Genomic DNA, 11,081 nt, shown 5'->3' on the forward strand with positions numbered 1-11,081 from the left:
TTATTGTTCTGGAAAAATAATATGGATGATATGTGCTGATTGTGCTAAACTCACAGTATTGTGTTTATTTTAAGATCCCATAAATTCAATTCTTTACGTGGAATAATTTATTTTATTATCCTCAATAACATATTTTCAGTGGCATGTTCATCAAGTGATAATCATGATAGCCCACATAACAAATTACTGTCAGATGTTTTAAACCCAGGACTTCAATTGGATAGCTCCACCTTCTAATCAGATCTGTTCAAGATTTGGGATTGGGCCAACTCTCAGTGTAGTTGTGATATGTTTTGAAGAGAGATGCCACAAACTGCAGAAAACACTCTAAGACCAGGGGTGCATCTTGTTTAAACTAATTGAATTTCTTCTCCTTTACCTACATTGCAAATAAGAAACACCCACCATTGCTTTCACCTTGGTCGTTTTGTAATAGGCAGATGGTGACAGGAGACAAGGACTTGAGATGGAGCATATGTGTCAACTATGCTTCTCTGATATCCATGTAGGATATACCTACTATTCCTAGGTAACAATTAGATCTGATCTGAGACACCAGGAAAATATTAGACTTTTTGTGAAACATAGAGGAGACCCTGACATGAACCTATTCATGTTTTCGGTGGGATATATGTATCATAACAATATGTTAGAAATAATATGTTACAATATATCATAACCAATCTACCGTAATCCAATCGAATGTGGGCTGTAGGCTAATCTAATGTAGGTGTAAATAGTAGGCTGTAATACACGTTTTGCTTGTTTTCTTCCCCTGCCATATTGGTGATATTACCATAGCCAACTCATAGCCACTCAATGATTTCTTGCCTTTTGTCACACATTAATTTGGGCAATTATCTTGAGGAGTGTATTGTTTTCATTTAATGACACAAACCCTTGACTTGGACTATGATTGCCTGATTTTCCTCCAACGCAGGGGGTGGCAGGAGTCGAGCTTTTTTGACCAGCTAGCTAATCAGTCTGACACCGCTGCACAAGAGAGAAGGTCGGACTCTTGTCCTCTCTCCGTAGTCTCCGTAGTGCGCGGAACAGAATGGCGTCCGCAATACTAGTAAGAAGTTTCAGCAGAGTCCTTCAAATATATGCCCGAAGAAAGGCTGTCAGTTTTCCCGGTACGCACTGTCAAGGTAGGTGGTAATGGTAGCTAGCTACCAAGGTTGCATTAGCAATCGGAAACTCAATGTACAGGGGGTGTGGCAGGTGAAGCTAGAAGGTAGTTAGCTAAGTTAGCATGTAGCTAGCTATCTGGCTAGCCTGCGTGCCATGGCAATGGTAGAAAAGGTTCACTTGCTATGAATTAGCAAGCTAGGTCAATGTATTGCTATCTAACGATATTGCTTCATCCAACCAGTTAGCTGGCTATTGATTTATCCAACCACCTAGCTATTGCTTCATCTAACCAGCTAGCTAGCTAGCTAGCTATAGCAGGCCGGTTGGATGAAGCATGGATACTCTGTAAGTTAATACTTTAGCAACATCAAATTGCTCCCATACTCGTGTAGTAACATTGTAATTACTACAGTAACAGTATTGTGTTAACATGTTGTTGTTGTTGTTACATTGTCAATAGGTAATTAAATGTTAGTTAATTACACAGGTGAAAGGGAACAGTCCTTATTCCACTATTGTGTGATGAGGCTAAACCGCTCAACTCCATTTCTATGCAATTTCAAAGGAATAACACTAATTTGTCAAAACAAAAACTCACAAAAGTAAGCTACTGACAACCTAACTCCCCAAACTATGGGTAAAAGCACTACATTACTACATTCCCCACATAAATGTCAATTCATAAATACACAAACTATGTTATGCTGCCTTTTTATATTCCTGCATTTCAGGAGTGAGACACAAGTCTACGGTGCAGTACGTGACCCGTCCAGGCCTGCCGAAGCTGGCCTACAGGAAAGTGAAGGGGAAGAGCCCAGGCGTGGTCTTCTTACCAGGCTTTGCTTCCAACATGGGTGGGCAGAAGGCAGAAGCCCTTGAAGAGTTCTGCCAATCACTAGGCCACTCTTATCTAAGGCAAGACAACTATGGCATTTTCAGTGACGGAACATAGATTGTGATACTTACTTTAAAAAAAGTGTGTCAGACATGCCTACATTGTAGTTTTGAAATAATTAGTTTCATTGTTCTTGGCCAGCATTACTGTTATTGAGACAGGCTGCAGTGATAGCATGTCAATGTATGGGCTTTCCTAGGTTTGACTATACCGGCTGTGGGTCATCTGAAGGTGAAATGCCAGAAGGCACCGTTGGCACTTGGAAGAAAGATGTCCTATTTGTATTGGATGAGCTTGTGGAGGGGCCACAAGTAAGTATATTCCTTCTGTTGTGTTTAGAATGAACATCTGCCTAAAGAAAGACCAGAGTAGTAGACCATACTATTTTATCCCCAAATAGGCATGTGATCGTTTATGGCCGTCATTACTCTCATTATGCCCGTCAAATATGTAATCTTTGAGTGTGAATTGAGAGCTCAGTTTCATTGCTAATCTGACATTGTGGCTATATACTTGTACCTGCATTGCATGATATCACCATGGTTACTCTTGAATGGGCGTTCTATAGCTCTAGAGATATCATAGATGCGCCACTCTCAGTCCAGTCATCAGGTGGTCATCTCTGATGTAGCCTAAATGTTCTGGTGCAGATCCTGGTTGGCTCCAGTATGGGTGGCTGGCTGATGCTTCTGGCTGCTATAGCTCGCCCAGAGAGAATAGCAGCCCTGGTTGGCATCTCTACAGCAGCTGACCACTTTGTCACCGTCTTCAATTCGCTTCCTATAGAGGTGAGTGAGCATTCCAGATAAGAGTTGAATAGCGAGAAAAAAAGATGAGCAGTGAGGAACCAAAAGAAGCTGTTTTTTAGAGTAGAGTCTCTGCACTCGATGTAATAGAACTGACAGGTATCAACAATCAAGGTGGGCCATTGTAATACATGCAGAATATTTTTTATTGTAAACACTGTTCCCACTCCCAAAACCTAATGTTATCCTTTCCCCCTGCTGCCTGTCATCGTAGACAAGGAAGGAGATCGAAGCGGAGGGGCGGTGGGTGGTGCCTACCAAGCACAATCCAGAGGGCTCGATCGCGTTCACCACGGACTTCCTGAAAGAGGCGGAGCAGCACTGCGTACTGCAGAGCCCCATTCCAGTGACCTGCCCTGTGCGGCTCCTTCATGGAATGAAGGACCAGGATGTGCCCTGGCACATCTCTATGCAGGTGGCCGAGCGCGTGCTCAGCAACGACGTCGACGTCATCCTGCGCAAGCATGGCCAGCACCGCATGGCAGGGAAGGACGACATCAAGCTCATAGTCTACACCATTGATGACCTCATAGACAAGTTGACCACTTTGGTTTGAGAGGTCGCCATAGGACTACGCGGCGGTGAACCACAACAACTAGCACCCAGACCTCAAACTTCCCACACTCAGGCCGCTCTGTTTCCGGGCGTGTTACAAAACCGAGGCACTACAAAACACATCCTGTGAAGAAAGGAACTCCCGATTCCTCTCTTGGCTGTCCATGCGTTATGTTTGGATCTTTTCCTTTTTTTTTGTACTGGTGCCATGCCACTTTATTCACACTATTTTCAAACCTCTTGGGCCTTTTGTGAACAGTTTATTTATTCCCACAATGTGGTCTGATAGTAATTCCATTAAACCTGCTGTGTTCAATGGATTAGGGTTACTCCTAGTACGACAGCCCATCAGCGTGTCCTCTTGTGAGCAAGATTTGTGTTCGTTTGTTTAAATTTTACTCAAACAAGTTCTAATGGTTTGATGGGCAGATAAGGTATGTGCCTTTGTTGTGTATTTAAGCATGTGCATTTAATGACCAGTAGGAGGCAGCAAATGTCACTTCAGCACTTAGCATTTCACTATGTGCCATCATATCTCAGGCAGAAGAAATAACTGAGTTTCTGAGAGAGATATGTTGAAAAAGGACTTTCAACGGACTGCCGTGCTGATATCCATGCACTGCCCTTTCCCCAGGCTGATGTCCTTACTTGCTGTATGCTGCCCTGGCTGAACGAACATATATCTCTTAGTATTGATTTGTCCATGTCATTTGATTTTGCTTACAAGGTCAAAGCAAAGTATTGACCGTGCATGACAACTCATGTATGAAGCACTTGAGCGCTGTGTGTTTATTTTAGATGTATTGTGATGATATTTTAGTGTGAAAGGGGATTTACTGTTGTTTGAGTGATGTCAGTGAGGTGTTAAAAATGAGAGAGCTCTCTGACAATGTAACTAATGTCACTGTTGACTTTGTTGTCGGCCCAGTTGTTGTTGGTTTTGTTGCTAGTATGTCCTTTTAAAAAAATGATGTAGATCTCAAAGAAACGGTTGCACACCGGCTTTGAGATGGCTACTGGCCACCCTTATGGTAGTCTGGTTTGGGTGACTGGCACAGGAGCACATTTTTGGCAAGGCCGTGGTTATGTGATATATAATATAGTCAACTTTCCGATCAGCTGGTTCAAGCTGTGTGTGGTTCCTAAAAGACATCCAGTGATCCTAAGTTGTTACTTCTAGTGTAATATATCTATGATCTGAAGTATACCGCTGCCTGGTACTGGACTGTAAGGTAGAAATGGTTGGGACTGTTTTTTCGGATATCACAACCTTGATCATGACACTTATATCTTGTTGGATAACTCTATGTTGAGACATGTTCCTTATCACAGGCTGATGTTTATAGATTATATTTATAGTTCTCCAACACTGGTGATTGCAGCACAGATTTGATAGTTCACCAAAACACCATAGCCATATCTATCTATAGATGCATAACCATTCCACCTGAAGCTATAACGATAACTAAAGTACCAACGTTCTTAAGGCATGGTCACCAGGTAACCTTGTCTGTCTTTTTTGTTCGTTTTTTTGTAGGTTTTGTTGGGGGATATAATCATATTACACTGGGTTTGTTTTGCACATTTCCATTTTTTGTGTGTAAACTGCACCTCTTCTTTATTCCGTCATGCTGTTCATCTGATAGTTCTTTTTTTTTTTTTTTTTTTTAATTGAGCCATTTCCAAAGAAGTATAAAGTGTATCACATTTCTTAACATGTATAATGCGTTTCATTAATAAAAACTCGGATGTTGACAAAATCAAATAGAGATTTGTTTGTCTGTTATAGTGAAGTAACCCAATAACTGATTTTACAGTAAGAGCACAGGCAAGGTTTCTGTACAGGGTCTCTTCTATGTGAATCTGAGTGCTAGGCTTGTTCCTAAGATGGAACACCCTGAGCCGTGTGTGTGTGTGTGTGTGTGTGTGTGTGTGTGTGTGTGTGTGTGTGTGTGTGTGTGTGTGTGTGTGTGTGTGTGTGTGTGTGTGTGTGTGTGTGTGTGTGTGTGTGTGTGTGTGCGTGTGTGTGCGCGTGTGCGTGTGCGTTAAAAAAAAAAAAAAAAAAGTCTGTTTCCGAGCTCTTTCCAGCTCTGGCACTGAAATAGGTGGCTACCTTGCAAGCTTGATGCTATTCATTCCTTTGGGCTTTACTGCAGAACCTGTGAAAGAAAGTCCTGTTCACATCCATCTGTGATATTCTGGAGGCCCAGAGTCTCTCTCACATGCTACTTAGTTACAGTTCACGACTCCAGCTTCAGGTAAAATTCACTTATTTTTGCTACCTTTAACAGAACTCCCCTAAGACCTATACCACATGTTTATCATTTAAATGAATGATGTATGGTTTGTTAAACATCAGAGGGATATCTGACAGTAATATGAGAATGTGTGAAATAACAGTGTTTAATGAAAGCATATTGCATCTTCAAAGACATTTTTGTTGACCGGAGTTGATTTTTTGCTGTTGTGCAGATGGGTCAGACAATTATACTCAAGGTGTTTTTAGCCAAATGCACATGTCCTATTCTGGATGATTGGATGATAAGTGGAGGCATATTTTGACAATGGGAAAAAAAGTGAAAAATTAAATATTAAAGCTATGAAAGTCCATACGTCATAAACTGCAGAATATAGAAATAACTGGAGGCACTTGTCACATTCGGAGACCAGTCGGACCAGTCGTTAATTAATTGTAAATAGGATGTGGAATGTTTCTCACCAAGGTTAACGAAGTGGAAATGTAATGGATGGATTTATTATCTCTAAAATCAAATTCACAAAAGCATGTGACCTATATGATTACTATACTTGCACATTATGTTTTAATATACAGACCCATTGATGTAGAAATGTTTTTCAGGTCAGAAACATGAAAATTGTAATACTTTTTGCCCTCCTGAGTGGTAAGTGTGTGTTTAACATATTTGTTCAATGCTCTGTATGTTTTTGAGTGTGTGTGTTGTTGAGTGTGTGTGTGTGTGTGTGTGTGTGTGTGTGTGTGTGTGTGTGTGAACCTTTCAGCCTAGGACCTTAGCAATGTTTGATATCCAGGTTAGGAATGTCAATGCTGTTTTTGTGAGCAAAGACAAGCTATTTCATTGATTGAGCAATCTTATATTTTGTTCAGGGGTTTTTGCTGCTCCATTCATGAAGGAAGAGGAAGCAAAACGATTCATCAGACTGAAGAGACAGTCAGGATACTGGGATCCAAACCACTCTCAGAACCAATGGGGTTATACTCTCCAAGAACAGGTGCCACACTAATAAGCAATGTTCTGTTCTTATTGTTGTATTGTTGCGAGTATCATTCTATCATTTTTTCAATATTGTAATGTTTTTGTCCTGTCTTATTCACAATAGTATATCTAAAAAACAAGTGTGTGTGTGTGTGTGTCCATGTTGATGTTGTATACTGTATTACTGTAACCGGGTGCTCTCTCTCTCCAAGGCTAACGAGCACTATACAGCTCTCCGAACAGACGCCCAGTACTACATGGACATGGGCAATCTGATGTTCGACCGCTCTGTGGCCGCGTGAGTGTATATCAGACAGCAGTCATGATGATCAACTGCAAAGTCACCCTAAACATATAGTATATAGAACACAGCTTAGATATACAGCTATCTAGTGTGGATGTTAACCTGGTTGCATTTGTTTGTTTTCCAGGGAAAACAACAGGCTCTATATGGAAATGCTGAGGAATGCCCGCGCTCACCTTGACAGCCTCACCGGCAGACAATAACAGATGGTCAGTACAGGGGCTGCGGAGATGCTCAGGAGCCACAAAGTAGTGGACAGTAATATCATGTTATGGTGCAGGTAGCTGTCATATTTACTGAATGCTTGCTCAACAGTGTATGCTATGCTTGGCAGGGTATCTAAACATGTTAACATAGATGCTTGAAGCATTATCTGTATGTATTGTCCCTTTTATTGTAACACAATAAAAATGTTAAAGAGTATAAAATATTTTTGAACATATTTCTTATTATAGCATATTGAAACTTTGAAAGATATGTAATGTTAATGAACGACATTTTAGCGTAATTATGGTCATGATGACTCAGATGTAGACAACAGTTGGCAATGTGTCTTTGTAATAAAATGCATTGCGTGAATAAATCAAAGAATCCTTTTAATATTATTATTTTTCATCCATACATTCAGATTTTGTTGGACTTAATTTGTTGGCTATGTTTTGATGTTGCATTACATAAAGCTGTATGTTTTGTCTGTGTTTCTAGCAACAAAAAAAACATGCATTCAATCAACATGGACAATAAAGTTTTCTTAATTCAAGAACGAATGAATAACTTATGAATGAATCTATGCGTATAGAGCATTAATAAATATGCCTTAATAAAATCAGGGATACAAAGTATGTACAGTACAGTACAGTAGCCTACCACGTTGCTACTCATGTATTCTTATTAGATGTTATGACCTTTCATTTGGCTTTCATCATGGGTTTCAATTCGACATTTATATTTTTCACATTTAGCAGACGTCCTTATCCAAAGCGACTTACAACAAGCACATTTGTCTGAAGTAAGTGAATCATCTATACATCAGTCATCGTAAGAAAAACAAATCTATGCTAGGACAATGCTAGAAGAAGGAAGGATTACTTTATTTATTTATTTATTTATATTTATATTTTCGACACTCCGGTACCAGGCGTGAAGGCGCAGAGGCATCAATTGACTCTCGTGGTGCTACTGACAGTAAGCTGTAGCGAGTCCAACGACGGATGCTGACTCTGAGCTCAATACCGCACCCGTTAAAGATGCCCAGAGACAGCATGTGACTGCAGAGGGGAACCCACGACCAGACACAGAACGAAGCGGAACATTCATTCATTCAACATATTATGTAAGTAGTCTACATAGTTAGAATTGTGAAAATGCGCGGCCACTATATGACATTCCGATTGGGCCTGTTTGTCACCATTTGCGCACGCTGTAAAGATTGGCTAGCACATTCAATACTCTTGCATCTTATTTCTTAGGGTACATTTTTCTAAACCGTATGTTCTTGGCTCTATAGTGCGAGAGCGGCATTTATTTTCTTGGTGTTGCCCTTTTTTAAAAGCGAACTAAATGATGGCGTTTCATATCTTGCTTTGGATGCCATCCAGTGGAGATCGGAATGTGCGCGCATACATCAATATCTCTCTTTCCCCGACATATCCCTCACGCAGTTGATCTTCATAGTCAGCGTTTTGAATGTAATATGTAGACGTTTTGAATGTGATAAACTATAACAAATAACTCATTATATCATTCGCGTTTCGTAGAATACGTACTTACATATGACATGCCCATATCTAAAAATAGCCTACATATGACATCAGACATGGTAGCTCTCCTCTCCTCGAGCTGCATACGGTGTATTATTTATGAATTCAAATGGAAAAGAGAGCAACAAATGCACTTCCATCCTGTGTAACAAAAAAAAAAAAGAAAAAGAAAAAAAAAAAAAAAATCAACGAAAAGTAATTTTGCTTCAGATTTTTACTGAAAGTGGTTAAGAGATGTGAGGCTGTGTGCATAACGCAGAAATTGGACACTTGTCTTGCAGAACTAGTGTCTCTTACACCATGGCTAACAGAGGACCCAGTTATGGGCTGAGCCGAGAGGTGCAGGAGAAGATAGAGCAGAAGTATGCTCTGGACCTGGAGGCCCGACTGGTGGACTGGATCATTGTGCAGTGTGGGGGGGGCATAGAGCGGCCAGAGCCGGGGAGACTAAACTTCCAGAGCTGGCTCAAGGATGGAACAGTGAGTCTCAGACCCAAACTCTGACCGAGATAACCTTACACATCTCTTACTTACGCTAAACCCAACTCTAACACTGAATACAGCAATGATATATCTGAAATCCACCTGGGTTTGGCCACATTAGTCTTTAAGAAATAGGTTTGTTGGCCTTTGTGTATGTTAGTTATATTGGTTTCTCCTCTAAACTACCAACCACTGCTCCCCTGATGATTAATTTATTGTGTCATTCCATTATTTCAGCTTCTTTGTAGGCTCATTAACAGCCTCCACCCCCCTGGTAAAGAGCCCATAAAGAAGATCCCAGAGACAAAGATGGTCTTTAAGCAAATGGAGAAGATCTCCCAGTTCCTGCAGGCAGCAGAATCTTACGGGGTGATCAAAACAGACCTCTTTCAGACCGTGGACCTCTGGGAAGGTACCGTACAGCTCTTCAGATAAGGACAACATGCTATTCTGTCTTGTTTAATTATGTCTCCTCACCTGACACCCATGCACATTCACAGACTTATGGAAGGGCAGGTGCTCAGCTCCAATTGTTTTCTCTGATGGAGATTGATTTAGGCCAAACCATTTAGGGGAGGGGGAGGTGCCCATTTTTTTACATGGGTTTCCTCTTTTTTCGTGTGTACCTGTGGGTAGTGATGATGATTAAAGAAAACACCCTCCAGGAGGGCACTTTGTGAGTGGCAGGGGCTGTTGCCCCCCTTCACCCCTTAATTACAATGGCCCCTGCCATTGTGCACTGACACCTGCTCCTTTGCTCATCAAATCATCCATTTCTTTTAGTAGAGTAACAACATAAACAGACAAACATATTTGTAATATGTCAAATAAGTAAGTTTATTATTGTTTAGTTTTTTTAATTCTGTACATATAGAAAACACACACACACACACACACACACACACACACACACACACACACACACACACACACACACACACACACACACAGTACACAATGTAAACTACTAAATCCATTCAGTATGATATTGAAATGTCTGTGTTGTATTTTTCATGGTTTCAGGAAAGGATATGGCAGGCGTGCAGAGGACCCTGTCAGCTCTGGGCAGTATTGCGCTCACAAAGGATGATGGTCAATATCGTGGTCAACCTGACTGGTTCCACAGGTGAGAATGGAACCAACCAATCATGACCACTGGTTGTTATGGCAACAGTCAGCGCAAAGAGATTATTTTACATAGCTCATCATGCACTGAACAATTTTAAAAGAATCAAGTATCCCCTCACATCCCCTCATATTTATTTATTCATTTATGGTTTATTTGTATAGGGACAGATACAGACACATTGATACAATTTAATTACTTACAATAATATGATGCATTGCATCATAGTGTTATAGCTAAACTCTGATTCTCAACACATGTCCCTGGTGCCCATGTTGCTTAGGTGTAGGCCTTCCCCAATTGTACAGTACATGTGTCGTATGCAACTATCTCTCCTTTACATAACCCATAGCAACAGTGTGTGTGTGTATCTCTCCTTTACATAACCCATAGCAACAGTGTGTGTGAGTGTATCTCTCCTTTACATAACCCATAGCAACAGTGTGTGTGTGTATCTCTCCTTTACATAACCCATAGCAACAGTGTGTGTGAGTGTATCTCTCCTTTACATAACCCATAGCAACAGTTAATTAACCAGTTGTGTCTCTCTTGTGCTTCCAGGAAAGCTCAGGGAAACCGGCGGGAGTTCTCAGAGGAGCAGTTGCGTCGTGGCCAGGGTCTGATTGGGATGCAGATGGGAGGAAACCAGGGAGCGTCTCAGTCTGGCATGAAGGGGTATGGCATGCCACGGCAGATCATGTAAAAACAGAAAAAAACTAAGAGGGCACGTCATGACCAGCAAACCAATGTTAATTTCCTGAAATTTGGTCACAGTTGGGGTA

At 41.0% G+C, this 11,081-nt stretch overlaps 3 protein-coding genes across 4 annotated transcripts; all 3 read left to right on the top strand.

The window, feature by feature from the left end:
- Positions 1-831: 831 nt before the first annotated feature.
- On the top strand, positions 832-5,149 carry abhd10a (abhydrolase domain containing 10, depalmitoylase a). Of its 2 annotated transcripts, none has more exons than XM_083665036.1 (5): positions 832-1,136; positions 1,866-2,049; positions 2,229-2,340; positions 2,680-2,817; positions 3,050-5,149. In XM_083665036.1, exons 1-5 carry the CDS (start codon positions 1,058-1,060, stop codon positions 3,389-3,391), a joined length of 855 nt encoding a protein of 284 aa, XP_083521162.1. In that variant the 5' UTR covers positions 832-1,057; the 3' UTR covers positions 3,392-5,149. The 2 variants fall into 2 exon arrangements, with proteins under 2 accessions (XP_083521162.1, XP_083521161.1); XM_083665035.1 differs by having other exon boundaries at positions 833-1,151.
- A 452-nt stretch (positions 5,150-5,601) lies between these two features.
- Positions 5,602-7,300, top strand: LOC310801073 (uncharacterized protein C3orf85-like). The gene is made up of 5 exons (XM_083665037.1): positions 5,602-5,648; positions 6,251-6,293; positions 6,518-6,642; positions 6,839-6,924; positions 7,058-7,300. Exons 1-5 carry the CDS (start codon positions 5,613-5,615, stop codon positions 7,131-7,133), a joined length of 366 nt encoding a protein of 121 aa, XP_083521163.1. The 5' UTR covers positions 5,602-5,612; the 3' UTR covers positions 7,134-7,300.
- Positions 7,301-8,990: 1,690 nt separating this feature from the next.
- Positions 8,991-11,002, top strand: tagln3a (transgelin 3a; the record flags this gene model as incomplete). Its single annotated transcript, XM_083689252.1, has 4 exons — positions 8,991-9,170; positions 9,411-9,585; positions 10,197-10,299; positions 10,861-11,002. The coding sequence occupies 4 exons, from the start codon at positions 8,991-8,993 to the stop codon at positions 11,000-11,002; spliced, it is 600 nt and encodes a 199-aa protein (XP_083545378.1).
- Positions 11,003-11,081: the final 79 nt, after the last annotated feature.

The sequence above is a fragment of the Argentina silus genome (assembly GCF_951799395.1).
Source record: "Argentina silus genome assembly, chromosome: 2".
Lineage (NCBI taxonomy): Eukaryota > Metazoa > Chordata > Actinopteri > Argentiniformes > Argentinidae > Argentina > Argentina silus.